Here is a 16,551-nt window from a genome sequence, read left to right on the forward strand (position 1 = left end):
TTTACAATTGATATGGCATCAAATGTATTTGTAGATGAAAGTTCCAAGTTTCTGTCGCCCTTTCACTAATTACCATTTTGGAATTTCACAATTGAAAGGTCGTAATCTAATTGTAATACGATTCTCCTTTGTATGAGACTCTCTGACACCATCGGATGCCTCTCGACGATATCTGCCACTCATAACTTGAAAATCCTTATCAATTGGCTCTTTAACCATCTAAGTTGCAGAAACTGTCTCTGTATCCCAAGCCGCATCTTTTGCCGATCCAAGAATCCAAGTACAGGTGTCTTTATGTGCTCCTGACGCCCACCTTTTCGCTCATCAGGTTTTTGCAAGGAATGGGATAAATAGTTTGAGGGAGCGAGCAAGCAAACTTGTGTTAAAATACCGCTTTTTTAAAAAATGCAAACACCACTGTAACGTAGAAAATGCGTGAGCCAGTTTGCACACAGCATCCCTCAAAGCACTTTGAGTTAAATGACCAGGTAATCCAGTTTTTGCCTTTTCATTAATATTGGCAGGAGTAAATTCTGGCCAGGATATGACCCTGCTTTGCTTGGATTCATTTGCGTCCGGAGATTTTCGTGGTATACACCGGAGAGATCAGACAGTGTTTCTGTTTAATATCTTATTTGAAAGAGGCACTTCCAACAGTGCACCTCTCCGTCAGCATTGCGCCAGTGTTTAGTCTGGATTCTTTGCTTGAGTCTCTGGAATGGAACTTGAACCTATGTCTGTCAGAATTCAATGAGATTCATGATGATGGAGCTAGCTCTCTGCACAGCAATCTAATCCATCCCTCTGGATACTCAATCTCTAGTTCTAGAAGTTTCTTTCCCTCAGGTGACCATCATGTTTCTATGTTCAAGACAGAGATTGATAGATTTCTCCATTTTTTTTTTCTGTTGAACCTTCTGGCTCAGAGGCAGGGACAATTCCAATGCCTGAAAGGGGCCCCACATTGACTTCTAGAGATTAAACAGAGAGACTAGAACAAGAGACGGTTTAAAAATTAGAGGCGTCTGTCTTAAAATGGCAGTGAAGAGATTTTTTTTTTCTTTGCAGTTTGTTGGCCTGTGTTATTCTCTTCCCTGGAAAGCAATGGAGGCTCGTTCATGTGAAGAAAAATTTTGTTTTTTGATAAGCGAACGAGTCACTGGTTAGCAAGGGAGGGGTTATGTGGCACAGTCAGGAGAATGGAGTTGAGACCACGAGCAGATCTGCCATTATCTTGCTGAATGGCCGATTCCTGTTCCTCCTCGGTTCAAAGTTACAAAATACACTGAAGGATATGGGATAGTGTGGGAAAATAGGATGAGGCAGATTATTGCACATGATGTAGGTGAATGGTGGAGCAGGCTCAAAGGGGCTGAATGGCCTACTTTTCAAATTTCAAATATTGCACATTTCCTTGTGAAATAATGGATTTTCTTTGCTTCCACCACCCTTGAAGTTATAGAGTTGCCCTGCACAAAATAAGTTCTTGGCGTGTCCCAGCTGCATCTTTTGTCAATGCCTTGAATTTGTGTCGCCTAATCCTGCCGTCTTTTTTTAACATGGACCTGTTCAGTGATGTCATAACACACCTCTGAAGGAGGTGGGACCTCAACCAGGCCTCCTGGCCCATAGATAGGGACACTACCACTGCACCTGAAGGGCCTTGTTGCCTTTAGACCATTAGCTGTTTGGAAGAGCAATTTTGTAGATGTGACCTAGTCGGTGTTTCGTATTGACAGCTGACACCCTCTCCCGTGAATGTGTTGCCTTCGCTGACAGACATTTAGATCTGCACTTGTCCAACGCAACTCTGGAAGTAAAAGACATTTGCTTTTTATACGAAGCATCTTCATCCTAATAACTTCAATGTAACTTATCCAGCAAACTCATGGAACTGATCGATCTGAATCAGTACTGAGTGAGATAACTCGCATGGGATTCCAGTTGTCTGTTGCGAATGACCTTGAGGGGTCGTAGGAGTGAAAGGAGGTGGACGTTAGGGGTCAAGTTTCTGATCAGTGCCTGGTGGGTACTCCTGTCCTGTCAACCACTGCCCTCCATGAGAGAGAGGCTTTTAATAGCTTGCAACACCACCTCCCCCGAGCCCCCGCCATGGCAAAAAAAAAATCCGTTGATACTGTGTGTGCTCTCGTGACGAATGTGTGAGGTATCAGGTCGTGCTGGCAGCTTGTGTAACCAGACCAGAAGGATAAGATTACAGTGCAGAAGGAGGTCACTCGAGTTTCACTCAACTCCATCTCAGGCCCTCACCCCAAAGCCATGATATCCACGACTGCCACACCCCCACCCAATTTTCTTAGCTCAGATCAGCACTGTAAGGTAAAGAAAGAGTACAGACTAGCATACACCTTCAGCAAGAAAGGGGAGGAAGCTGCAGAACAGGCTGTGTGACTGGCCTTGTTGATGGGAGCTGGCTGGTGTTTGGTTTCTTCATCCTACAGCTCTGTAACCTCTTCATCAACTCTGCCAGGTTCTGTTATTCACCAGTGACTCAGCTGCTTTATTCAATATCACAAGCCTCCTGTGTGCATTTCACAAAGTGCTGTATTGCACTAGCTTTCATCGGTCTCATTCATTTGACAAATGACATCATTTGAGGTCAGGAGGAAAAGTTGAGGAAGAGGAAAATAGAATAATAGAATGGATACAGCACAAATCATGATCATTTGGTTCTTTTAAGAACAGCTCTGCTCCACCCCCCCACCCCTTTGCCTTTTTCCTGGCAATTCTCTCTTCCCCTTCAGGTAAAGATCCTGTGTTTTCTTTTCAATTTGCATCCAAAACACACTGGAGCAGTGCACTTCAGGTCCAAGCTACTGACTGCATTTAAAAATGACTTCCTTCATGTTGCCATTTGCTTTTTTTTTGACCATCATAAGTCCGTGTCCTCTGACTCCAAACCCTTGAGCCGACGGGAACAGTTTGTCTTTAACTGCTTTTCCCAAACCCTTCATTATTTGAAACACCTATCGACTGGAGAGTGAACTGATTAGATGCCTCCATGATGACATAAGGGAATGATGTGTCATGTAAAGGCGAAGGTTGACGTAACGAAGATGCTTCCACTTGCAGACAGAGCCAGAATTAAGGGCTGTAAGTAAAGGACAGCCACTCATAAATCCAAAAGAGCGTGTAGGATAAACATTTTACCTTTGGATTCAACTGTGTTCTGGTGGGTAGAAAAAAAACTGTGTTAAGGGGCTTGGATCATCTTCCAGGCTCCCGTAAGGATTGGCCTCCTTCCAAACGCAGTGGGAAGCTTCTGGTACCCATGGGCCTTGACTCCAAAAGTCTGCAATGTCCAGGGAGGAGAGGAAATAACTAATTAAAAGATAGTTTCCACCAAGAATAGTTCTGTAGTACGCACTTGTTTTAAGGAATGTGCTATCAGCACTGGTTCGTAACATCGAATTGAGTGATTGTAACTTTCTTGCATCCTCTGCGTTGTTCCCATCTCCTTCCTTGGTTTAATAGTTTCTTTTTTCAAAATGTTTTTCCTTTGCAGGAATGGACGCACCCATATGATACTTTCAACATGCACTCACTGGAGAACTCCCTGATTGACATCTTACAGAACGAACAGGAACCACTCAAGGGTGAGTCTCATGGCCATCTTGGCTTGTGTATTTCCCCCATTGAATAGTTGGGCCAGTACTTTGTTCATGTGGTCATTTCCATGTGATTTTCATGGGTCTGCTGAACTGATGTGCATTTGCATGAGTCTCACAAGGAGGTAATGGGTGCCACATGCGGGAAGTATGAAAGAAGAGTGGTGCATGCATACAAAGAAATAACTGCATTTGCATAATGCCTTTCACATCCTCACAATATTTCCCAAAAGAGTCTTGAAGTGATGAGCGCAGCAAAATCCCACTATCAACCAATGAACTGGTCGTGGTTATGTCTTTACCTTAGCAGTGTTGGGTTTGGTCTTGTGAAATGGGGAAGATCATGGGCAAACAGTGTGCACTGACAATCTAGAATATGTATTAGCAGTTTATACATCTGGCTATAAGCTTACAACAGGGCAACAACTGGGGAAAAAAAATGGCAGTTAACGATTAACTGGAGTTTATGGAGTAGCTTGCACAATCAAACAAGGTCCCAATAGAATTTATGGACAATGTCCTGGAAAAAATATGGTCTCCATGCTCCGCAACGATTTAATAGTAAATGATAAATATTCTGGAAATGTAATGATCTGGTCATAAAGGGTTGCTTTGACCTTAAGAGATATACCTGACTTATCTTCAGTAGTATCCATAGGAACTTTTACATCACATGAGATGGGGTCCTCAGTTTAAAGTCTCAGCCCAAAACCGATTCTAGGACTCTTTAGTCCTAGTGGACTGCCAATCTTCCTTTCGTATGTTGAAGTTTCTGGAGAGGGATTTGAACCCACAGCTTTTCTGACTTGAGAGTGTAGGATGGTATTAGTTAGCCACAGCTGAATTGAGTTCAAACGCAGGTTGGATTTTAAGATGGCCTGATAGGAATCTGCAACTACTGCAGAGCCAAAGAATCGAGGAAGCTATTTGGTTACTTCGAAATGTTCCAGCAACAGTAGATTCAGTGTTGTGGGATTCGGTTTGATTTGATCGGGTCCGGAGCTGGTACTGACATGATAATCAAATGGCACTTCTTGTGTGATGCAAAGTTTGTTTGTTTGGAATCAGCGAACTGCAGAAACATCGGCTTGCCATTGAGCAGTCTAGGAGACTGCCTCCTGATTGTCTGACAGAGCACTGCAGCAATGTTAGACAGTAGGCGGTTTCACTGTGGATGGGGGAGACTGCTGTACTGCCCATTTCACAGGTTTAAGAATTTATGGCTGTGCCCTGGTTTGAGGAGGGGAGAGGCAGCCCAGTCTGCTGGAGAAGCTCTGGCCCAGTTATTTAACAAATAGGACAGGAGACCACTGGGCAGTGTTCCAAGTTCCTGATGGCTGTTCTCAACCTGCCACAAGCAACTATTTGACAGCGCACAGCACACAAACAAGGGAGGGATCAATCGTTTGCTTCCGTCTGAGGGATTAGGTAACTTTTGTTTCAGAATCTGCATCTGTTTCATCGCTCGACAACCAAATCAAACATAACGCACCAAGAGTGGTCTGACCCCAATACCTAATGATGAAAATCTCAGCTGAAATAACAGTCTTGCATTTAGGGTAGCTCAGATCAGTTGGCTTCTCGGTGAATGAGCAGAATTTCCTCTCTTCCCCACTACTGCAATATTTTCACTTTTAAGAAATAATACCTAGAGGAGGCTATTTAATCCTTTGAGTCTGTATTCAGTAAGATCATGTTTGATTTTTCTACCTTAGTTGCACCTATGTGTCATATCTGTTGATATCCAAAATCCATCTGGCTTTATTTCACATCTGCAGCTCTTCGGGGTAAAGAATTCCGTTGATTGATGACCCTCCGACTGTAGAAATTTCCAATCCTTTCGGCTCTGCAGAGCTGACACCCTATCCTCGGACAGTGAAGGTCTGGTTCTCGAACCTCGAGCCAGTATAATAATGTATAATACGTTCCATGTAGTGTATGATTATATAACATTATAACTTTGCGATATTTCCTCTGAATGCTGCCAGTTAGTTGCTCAATCTGAACTTCTGCTCAACAAGGAACAGTTTCCCTGCCAATACCCTCATCTCTTTGAAGTGGCACTTCACTCTCCCAAAGTCATGCAGTGGCCTGGGAAATCTGTTCTGCAGGTCAGTTGTGGCCATCCTTATTGCAAAATATGATGTCAAGGACAGAATCCATCCAGCCAACTGAATCTCTTTTTTTTCTTTGTTAAAAAAACCTGCTCCGTTTAGATCTGTACCTCGGCTGTTTCTGGGGTCCAGAAGATTATTCTTGTTTCCAAGCGCACATTTCAGTTGCCGTCTAAGAGTTCCCGTGAAACCTGATTGCATTACATGATCCTGGCATCTGTTTTGATGATTTAAATAAAAACAGTCCTAATTTCCTCTCTGTTCCTGTTCTGTGATCTCCGGAATATGGAAAAATAGCAGCATGAACAGGCCAATGAATCTGTGAAACCACACATGTGCCATTTTGTCTAGAAATGTATCAACCCCTGCCTTGAATTTCCTTGATGACTAAGCTTCCACAACCCTTTATAGTGAAGAATTCCAAATATTCACGAAATATGAACTCCTGCTCATCTCAGTCCTAAATGGCCTCTTATTTTGAGACCATGTCCACTGGTTTTAGACACCGACCTTTTGAACAATCAATTTGAAAGGGAACAGTTCCTCCTTATGTAGTCTGTATCTTTTTTAAAAAAAAACACTTGTTTTCCTTCCTTCTATTTGGTCTCATCCTTAATCTTCTGGACAGAAAATGATCTTTAGTTTTTTAACAGGTTTAAGGAGCAGACAGAGGAAAAGTTTAGGGAGGGAATTTCAAAGCTTCAGGCCTTAGCAGGTCATGATATTTCCGCCAGTGGTGGAAGGTTTGAAAGTAAAGTAAAAGCCAGAATGAATGGAGCATAGGTTTTTGAAATATTGAGGAGTTGAGAAGTAGGAAGAGCTGGCACAAAAGAAGGGGCAAATCAGTCGTGATTTTATAGAATGGCAGGGCAGATTGGAGACGCTGAATGGTCTACTCCTGCTTCATGTTCTTATCTCAATAGTATTGTGGATGTAGGTTACAGGGGCAGGGGGAAAGCAGGTCAGGGAAGGATTTAATGGCTAAGTAATTTGAGGCATTATGTAACTGGGAGCCAAAGGATTTCATGCCAAATAATCTGGGTGAAGTTCAATAGCTGTCCATCTCTCTCATGCTGCAGGTCGATCAGCTTTGTTCCCTGTTGAAGATGGCTTCCTTGACAATAGCCAGGGTGACCAATCTTTATCTTCAGGCTTGAACTCCCCAGCTCTCAGCCAGAATGGGAAATCAGGAGAACGATATTCCCGAAAGGTTTTTGTTGGCGGTTTGCCACCAGACATTGATGAAGGTGAGTTCAAGATTCTCATGCATGGAACATTTTGAGCTTGGACTTTTTTCAGTCGGGCCTGAAGGATAGCAAATGAAGTGTAAACATCTCTCTTGCTGGAGTGGCTGACAGTTGATCTTTTGAATTTCATTTGAAAGAATAGCTCACAAACCACTCTCTGTGGAAGTTGGCTGTTCCATCACGTTGGTAATGTGTGTTGGGATGCGCAGGGTCGATGTGTACAGACACCATTCCTTCAATATTATAGTATGTAGGAAGTCCAACCTCTCACACCTTAAATGATAATGTAAGGGGGGAGCATCATGGTTCCCGACTGGAACACTAATCCTGCAGCCTGGACAAATAACCCACTGTCATAAATTCAAAGGAAGGAAGGGTCTGAGGAAGGGTCACCAGACCTGAAACATTAACTCTGATTTTGTTTCTTCATGGATGCTGCCAGACCTGCTGAGCTTTTCCGGCAACTTCTGTTTTTGTTCCTGATTTATAGCATCTGCAGTTCTTTTGGTTTTTATTTGTCATACATTCAAAGTCTATCAAAGCAGTTTACGAATTTAAATTCAGCTCATAAAATAAATCTGCAATAAAATATAGCATCAATTATTTTTTCAAGTGACAGTCCCAAATGGTTCATTAATTTCCTTTGGCAGAGGAATCCTGCCCTCCTTCCTTAAACAGGCCTATATTGTGTGTATAGACTTAGAGAAACCAAATTGCCATTTGGCATGGTCTCCAAATCACTGACCGTTCACAAACCCTTGATTGCAATCCTAGACTTCCTCCCGAACAGCACAATGGGTGTACCTACACCATACAGATTGCAGTGGAGTAGCTCTGGAAGATAACCCCACCACCAACTTCTTCAGAGCTATCAGTGAAATGAGTGCTCCTTTAGTAATTAAGAGGCATGTTACGTCCTTCAAAAAGCAGAATACCTCCCTGTCATTCGCACAGTGCATGGGAAAATCCAGAATTGTTGAACGAACAAGGTGAAAACAGAGCCAATCAGCCCTTTGCTGAAGCAATCCAGAAGTATTCTGCAGGCATTGTATATTCCTCTATCCTTTTCTGCTTCAACTCATTATTCACTTCCCTCCAAAATATCATATTAGTTTGTGCTTGTGTCAACAAATGTCATGAGAAATGATCATTTTCAAATTTATAAGAGGAGTTATCTTTTCAAAAGTCAGTGTAATTTCAAAAACAAAATCTCCCATTGTCTTTCTGCTGAGCCACAACTTTCTGCTCGTAATTGGTTTCCCCACCACAGACATCACCCGACTGCCTGTATACTTCATAGCTTTGTGTAAAGGCACAGCTTGAGTTAGGGTGAATATTTGTTGATGTTTATCATGACGTTTTTAATCCCTGCTCTGCAAAACGTAAACTGTCATTGAGTCTACTCATTAGCCACATTTTACCAACACTCTTTCAGTTTTCTGACCAGCCACATCCTTCCATTTAGTGTGTACTCCCCTTCCATGTTTCCTTTCCTAAAATATATTACCTCATACTCGTCAAATTGAATTGCATCTATCCTGTATATATGCAATGCTTGCAAAAGGATTTAACTCACTGTTGAGGCATCTGATTAGTTGAAGAGACTTTGTTCAGCAAGCAGTGCAACATTACAAGCAACTGTAAAAGAGAAAGTCAATTCTCACGTCACAATTATGGGAATAACATGGTTGTTCCTAGCCTGTAATCAAAACCAATGGACAAATTTTGCATTTAGCTGCTTTTAAAACTGATTGACAGCATGACCCTTGGCTTGTCAAAGATGGAGCTCCGTGGAACGTGTAGGGGTCCCTGCTGCCCATGCACAATATGAAGGCCCTTAAATTTGAATAACCCCAGATGTAAAGTATTTAACATAAATTCATACAACTTGCAGCTATGTTTCCATTGTGGCAGAGCTTCCCACTGTTGGGAAAGCTGCTCTCTCTAGACTGGACTTTGCTGAACTAACACTTTCTTTGGTAGCTCACAGGAGGATGGAGCATGCAAGGTTACGCTTGAATGTAGATGTCTGGTTACCTTGTTAGAACCACCGACATGCAGAGACAGACAGCTTTACTGTTCATCCAAAGTTCAGAAATCCCTGGCTGTCCAGGACACGCGCTCATTGGTGCATCTGAGAGATTGGGAGAGAGAAAAGAACATTTGCTGTTCCTCTTTGTTCCTATTATTCCTCTCCCTGTGAATCTAAGTGGTTACTAAATCTTACTAAACTTAGTCTTATGCCCACACACCTGATAGTAATCCATGTTGGTAACAAGGACTTGAAAACCAGACATCATTACAGTACCTTCTCCATCACCCATCATGTAAGGGGAAGTAAATTTACCCCAAGTTCTTTAGATGAATCTTGAACAAGGCCTGAGATGTGGGGAGTATGGTATTTCATCATCCGTAGATAACCTTGGCTCATCTGTATGAAAGCGAAATGGGGAGGCAATGGGCTAGTGGCATTATCGCTGGACTATTAATCCAGAGACCCAGATAACGTTCTGGCGACCCACGTTCAAATCCTGCAAGTAAGAATCTAATGATGACCATGAACCCATTGTCGATTGTCAGAAAAACCCATCCGGTTCACCAATGTCCTTTAGGGAAGGAAACTGCCGTCCTCACCTGGTCTGGCCTGCATGTGACTCCAGACCCACAGCAATGTGGTTGACTCTAAACTGCCCTCTGGGCAATTAGCGATGGGCAATAAATACTGCCTGGTCAGCAACACCCTCATCCTGTGAATGAATAAAGAATAAAGAAGTGCTGCTGATGCTGGATGATGAAATAAAAACAGAAAGTGCTGGAGCAATCAGTAGGTCGAGTAGCATCCGTGGGGAGAGAATCAGTGTCAATGCTTTGAGTGCAGAATCACTTCTTCTGCTCCAGAGTTTGGAAGAACTGTGATTCTGGACTCAACAAGTAAACTCTGTTTCTCCCTCCACAGATGCTGCTGGTCCTGCTGAGTCTTTTCAGTACTTTTATAATTTCACTTCTTGTCTGATCCATCAATAGTTGGTCAATGTCTTCATTCACACGTTTAAGCAGCATCTGCCCCAACATGGGTCCCTCTGGGACTCCAACAGCCATCGGGACCCCATGCAGAATCACAACCGTTAAGAACAGCTTCTGGCTCGCTAGGCTGTGGTCAGATTTTTCACATTCCAAAAACCTGCCCAGAAACCCCACAGGACTTCATCTCAGTTTGCAATATTTTGGAGCACGCGGACAAAACTGTATTTTGGAAATGAAGAGATGTAATAGTCAGAATAGCACCTTCCACACAGTCCAGTCCACTGGTAAAACCTTGACTTGCCACTGCTGTTCCCTACTGATCTATGCTCTTGAGGCAGTTGGGAGCTTTGGCTTTCTTGTGAGTCACTGACGGGTTGAGTCAATCTAAATAGCGAATTGAAAATTGTCCACAGTTGACATTCTGCCCCTTTTTTACATGACTGTTTGCTAGTGTGATCTCAGGAGACCATGGGTATCATCCTGTTGCATCACGAGCTGTTGAAAACCTGAGCAAGTGGCTTGCGGAATGGAGGTCCCATTTCCAAGGGCACCTTTGGGTGAATGCTGTCTGCGGTAGCGGACTGTACTGTGCATGACTAAAATTAAACTTGTACATCCTTAGAGGCATTACCAGGAAGCCCACGCGAGATGCACATCGATGTCTGATGATTCCTTTCTGATATAATTGAGGCAGAGGAATGGGGAGGCATCTAGCCCAATATTTGGCACTGTCCCTGTTCATACCCTTTCTTACCCAACTTGGGTCAATCTGAGATTTTAAAATTAACTATTGACCTGTCATCAATTGCCATATGGCGGAACAGTTCCAAATTTCATCAGCTGTTAGGTGTCTTAGTTGTAATCCTGTGTGTTCATTTGAGGAATGGAAATGAGAGGTAAATGTATCTGATTGTCTCCACTTTTATTTGTGTTTAGATGAGATAATCGCTACTTTCTGCTGTTTTGGACAGCTCATGGTAGACTGGCCTCACAAGTCGGGAAGTAAATCCTACTTTCCACCCAAAGGTGAGCAGTTCTATTCAACTGAATTGGTGTTATCATGATCAGTGAACTGTCCTTTCACAGAACTTGGGTGTACCACAATACCAAATTGGTGAACAGTGCCTCATGCAGAACTTAGACCTGAAGGCTAGAAAAGGCATCGATTGGCTCCTTTTCTGGCTACTGCTGAATTGGTTGGATGTAGATAAGGTGAATAGCCAAGGTTGTTATTCCCTAGGGTGGGTGTGGGTGGGATAAAGGGACCTGAGGGGCAACTTCTTCATACAGAGGGAGGAATGGAACGAATTGCCAGAGGAAGTGGTAGATGCCAGGTACAGTTACGGCATTTAAAAGACATTTGGATGTGTACATGAATAGGCAGGGTTTAGAGGGATATGGGCCAAACGAAGGCAAGTGGGACTAGATTAGTTTTGGAAACTTAGTCGTCACGGACAAGTTGGACTGAAGGGTCTGTTTCCGGCCGAATGACTCAACAGTTCATCTGTGTCGGGGCGTTGCACTGGCCTGAGCACCTTGGATGAGATTGCGCAGAAGTCAGCTTAGGTTCGCGCCTGCTCCTGTCTGTGTCTTCATAGGAGTCAGAGTGGGTCTGAGGTCTGCTGTGCAGTTGAGTTAGACCATGGCTGATTGGCACCTCAACACTGTTTACTTGACTGAATTGCACTTCCCTTGATCCCTTTACCCAAAAAATGTCTGACCTATGTCTCTCTTGAAAATTTCAATTGATCCACAAGTCATTGCAGCATTTTGGGGCAAGGAATTCCAGACTTTCGTGACCCTTTGTAAAGAAGAAAATGCCTTACAGTTTGACTATGAAATGGTCAGGCTATTATTCTAAAATTATGTCTCTGGTTCTGAATTCTGCACAAAAGATAGTAATTTCTGTCTGAACTGTTGAGTCTCTGGCATCTTAAAACATCTTTATTTCTCCTTTCTTATCCATCTAATTTTAGACGGGCTGTCATTGTCAATGGCTTCCGTTCCAACTTTTATTTCTGGTGTTCCCCGAGGATCTATCCTTGTCTGTTAACCTACATGTTCCTCTGTCGTGAAATCCCACGCCAGGTCCCACATGTACTTCACCTGCCACTTGTCTTGATTTCTTCCTCGACTTGGATTTATCATGCTGCTTGTCGACCATCTTGTCCTGAATGAATGGACGTTTCCTCCAACTCAATATTACGAAAACTGTAGGCACTTCCCTTGGTCTCAAGCACGAGTCCTGTCCACTACCAGTGGTCTACCAGACTCGTCACAGAATCATACAGTACTGAAGAGGCCCTTCGGCCCATGAAGTCTATACCACCAAATCTGCACTAAGTCTACACAGATGCCACTTTCCAGCACCAGGCCCATACCCTTGGATGTTACGACGCTTGAAGTTTTCGTCCAAGTGCTTTTCAAGGGTTGCAAGTTTAGCCATTTCAACTATCCACCCAGGCAGTGCATTCCAGACTCCCACCACCGTCTGGGTGAAAAATCTTTTCCTCAGATCCCCTCTACACCTTCTGCCTTTCACTTAAAACTATGTCCCCTTGTTCGTGACCCTTTCACTAAGGGGAACAGCTGGTTTCTATCCATCCTATCCATGCCCCCTCAATCTGCTAGACCTCTATCAGGTCCTCCCTCAACCTTCTCTGCTGATAAGAAAAGCACTCGAGCTTATCCAGTCTCTCTTCACAGCTAAAATGCTCCAAGCCAGGCAACATCCTGGTGAATCTCCTCTGCATCCCCTCCAGTGCCAACACATCCTTTCTATAGTGTGGTGACTAGAGCTGTACACAGTGCTCCAGCTGTGGCCTCACCAATGTTCTGTCCAGCTCCAACATAGTCTCCCAGCTACTATAATCAATGCCACAACAGATAAACGCAAGTGTCCTGCAAGTGGCGTTCTTAACTGCCTTATTAACCTATCCCACCACCTTGAGGACACACCTCAAGATCCTTCTGTTCCTCTGAGCTTCCTAGTGTCCTGCCATTCTTGGAGTACTCCTATTTTTACCCTGAGAAGAGTTTATGACATATGCATGAATCACTATGTTCCAGCTTGGTAACATCACCTGACTTCCTCACCTCAACTCCTGTTGCCGAAACTCTCATCCATGCATTTGTTACCTCCTGACTTTCTATTCCAGTAAATATCCTGTCCGGGTTCAACACTCCACATCAGGTGAGGCTTATCCAAAACACTGCCCATTTCTAATCTTGAGGTACGTCTCTTTCCGCTGTCACACATGCGCTCGCTCACTGCATTGCCTCCTGTTCAAGTAATTCCTTGCTTTTTTTTTAACTGTCTTGTTTGTTTTCAAATCCCCCCATGAGTTCACTCCTCTGTATTTCAGTTAATGTCTCCAGCACTTGAAACCTGAGAGATCTCTGTGCTCCCAAGTTCCTCAGCATTTGAAATTTATTCGCTGCTCCATTAATGGCCATGGCTTCAGCCAAACAGCTTCTGAGCTCTCAGGTTCCCATTGCAAAACCTCTCCATGTCTCTTCTGTGCTTTTAAGAGTCTCCTTAAAATCTATTTCTTCAAGCAAGCTTTTGGTCGTCTGGCGAAATATCTCCTGTTACTCAGGATAAGATTTTGTTATGAATAGCTTCAGTGACGTGACTCTCAATGTTTTTGAATGTGAAAGGCTCTGTGTATAAATAGAACTTACTCATGCTGAAATCCTCACCTCTTTTTATTTGTTACAAAGGAAGGTGGTGTCTCAGTGGAAATGTCATTGGGCTAGTAATCAGAAAGGAAGTTAATGTTTTGGGAATGTGGGTTGGAATTCTGGTCTCCCTGCTGTAGGAAGGATCTTGTGAAACTTGAAAGGAATCAGAAAAGATTTACAAGAATGTTGCTAGGGTTTGAGCTACAGGGAGAGGCTTAATTAGGTGGAGCATTGGAGGCTGAGGGGTGACCTTATAGAAGGGGCATGGATAGGGTGAATAGTCAAGGTCTTTTCCTCAGGTTGGGGGAGTCCAAAATTAGAGGGCACAGGTTTAAGGTGAGAGGGTAAAGATTTGAAAGGGACCTAAGGGGCAATTTTTTTCATGCAGAGGGTGATGTGTGTATGGAATGAGCTGCCAGAGGAGGTGGTGAAGGCTGGTACAGTTACAACGTTTGAAAGGCATCTGGATGGGAATGGGAATAGGAATAGGAAGGGTTTAGAGGGTATAGGCCAAATTCTGGCAAATGGGACTAGATTATTTTAGGATATCTAGGCAGCATGGACAAATTGGACGGAAGGGTCTGTTTCAGTGCTGTATATCTCAATGACTCTGACGTAGTGAAATTTGAATTCACTAAAAATCTAGCCCAATGGTGAACATAAACACTGTTGATTTATGTAAAAACCCATCTGGTTAACTAATGTCCTTTCGGCAAAGAAATCTGCTATCCTTACCTGGTCTGGCCCACTTGTGACTCTGGGTCCATAGCAATGTGGTTCACTCTTATCTACCGTCTGGGCAATTAATACCCACATCCCATGACCAAATTTTTAAAGAACTTATTGGCTTGACCATTGCAATGCTTTCCTGGCCAAGCTTCCTGCAGTCCACCTTCCATCAATGTGAGGTCATCCAAAACTCTACTGCCTGTGCCCTAGCAGTCATGGGAATCCAGGTATCTTTGCCAATATCTTTCTTTTCTGTGTGTTGTAGAAAGAGAATACTGCAGGGTTAGGGGCTGGCGGTCAGTCGTCGTAATTTTTTTTTTAAAAGAATTGACGTGTTTGAAGTCCCTACAGGTGTGAGTCAGGACAGACTTTTATTTGCTATTGACTGTGTCTCTTGTTTTGCAGGTTATGCCTTCTTATTGTTTCAGGAGGAGTGTTCAGTTCAGGTTCTGATTGATGCCTGCTTTCAGGATGACGGTAAACTCTATTTGTGCGTCTCTAGCCGCACAGTCAAGGACAAGCCGGTGAGCATGACAGTTGCTAATTCTTTGTCATGTGCCCTGTGCCTCTGGAGTTCTGAGCTCTGGAAGCTGCTCCAATTATAACGCCTTTATAGAAATGAATTCCATCTTCCACAAGCTGAGATGTTACTGCTGGGGATTAGGATAGTTTACATTTCAGACACTCTGTACCAACTTCCAGTTCAAGTATGGCACATTTTCAATGTATTGTGAAGGCCCTTCTGCACTGCCCCATCCTGGTAGAGAAGGTTGATTGGGTTTTTTTATCAGTGACAGATGTTCCCTCTTAATTACATCCGTCATCATGTAAGATTGTTGAAGGAGGTACATCTTGCTGCTTCAGGCTGAAGTCCACTCCGTGCCAGGTTAACAACGTGATTCATGTTGGTGGGAACTGTAAAGGTTACAGATGTTTTCTTCAGGTTGCATTGAATCCTCGAGCACAGGACAGACTCTCATCTTTGTTTAACCTGAATTTTAAGGAGGCAAAGTATGGAAATAAGGAGTGTCCTATTTGAGCAAGAGGTGAGGTGGAATCTCTTTCTTGGAGGGTGGTTAGTCTTTGGAATTCTCTTTCCTAGACAGCAGTGGAGGCTTGATCATTGAATATGTTCAAGGCAGAGTCAGACAGATTTTTAGTTGACACAGGAGTTGTGGGGTTATGGGGGACTCACAGCAAAGTGAAGGCCACCACCAGATCAGTTATGATCTTCTTGAAAGCCAGAACAGCACTGAGGGGCAAAACAACCTCTCCCTGCTCCAACTTCATACGATGATCTTCTGAAAGGTCAGTTGTTTTCTGGATATCTGACATCGCACTTACTGCAATTCCTTAGGCTATCTGGGCGCATGAACTTGTGTGACTTAGAAACCTCCTCCTCTCCGTCGGGTAGCCTCTATGTTTCCATTTGTATTTTGAGTGAGTAATCTTTGTGCGTGTGAGGAATGCCGGTTGTCACTTTGTTTCTCGTGTTACTATTCGGTTACATTCTGTGTAGCTGTGTTTGGGCCCTCGGTAACATGCAGTCCTGTCAAGTCGGTCGCATTCATTGGCTGAGGGGATGGAATTGGTTACAATCTGAGACAGAAGTTGCTTAGCAACGTGAAAGTGGACCCGTGTTCGAGTGGGGTTAGAGAAAGTGCTTACCGGTTGAGATGGGAGCCTGGGTTTGTTCCATCCCTCGGATAGTAAGCAGGGAGTGAGCTGCGGCCCTTCGTTGGGGAATGGAGATTGTGGTGGAACCCAGGGTTGGTGTTGGGTCCGTTGCTCCTTAATTGCAACATTGATCGAGATGAAGAAATTAGGGCAATTTCACTTACTTTTTCTCCCCCTTGTAACAAAAAAAAAATGCCTTGCAATCGTACACCTTTTAGGTCCACAGGGCAGTCCAGCACATTGCATGGCCAATGAAGTCCTTTTGAAGAGAGAGATAATAGGAACTGCCGATGCTGGAGAATCTGAGATAACAAGGTGTAGAGCTGGATGAGCACTGCAGGCCAGGCAGCATCAGAGGAGCAGGACAGCTGACGTTTCAGGTCTGAACCCTTTTTTCTGAACAAGGGTCCAGACCCAAAAGAGACCTGAAGAGTTATTTTTGTTGCA

At 43.6% G+C, this 16,551-nt stretch overlaps 1 protein-coding gene across 1 annotated transcript in view; it reads left to right on the forward strand.

Moving 5' to 3' along the window:
• Positions 1 to 16,551, forward strand: part of LOC109922156 (cytoplasmic polyadenylation element-binding protein 2-like) — a 46,111-nt gene that overhangs the window by 11,111 nt on the left and 18,449 nt on the right. Inside the window, exons 2-5 of the mRNA XM_048618606.1 lie at positions 3,527 to 3,617; positions 6,823 to 6,990; positions 10,951 to 11,040; positions 14,833 to 14,951. Coding sequence (XP_048474563.1) covers positions 3,527 to 3,617; positions 6,823 to 6,990; positions 10,951 to 11,040; positions 14,833 to 14,951 — 468 coding nt within the window. The remainder of the gene's footprint in view (positions 1 to 3,526; positions 3,618 to 6,822; positions 6,991 to 10,950; positions 11,041 to 14,832; positions 14,952 to 16,551) is intronic.

The sequence above is a fragment of the Rhincodon typus genome, chromosome 40, assembly GCF_021869965.1.
Source record: "Rhincodon typus isolate 14 chromosome 40, sRhiTyp1.1, whole genome shotgun sequence".
Lineage (NCBI taxonomy): Eukaryota > Metazoa > Chordata > Chondrichthyes > Orectolobiformes > Rhincodontidae > Rhincodon > Rhincodon typus.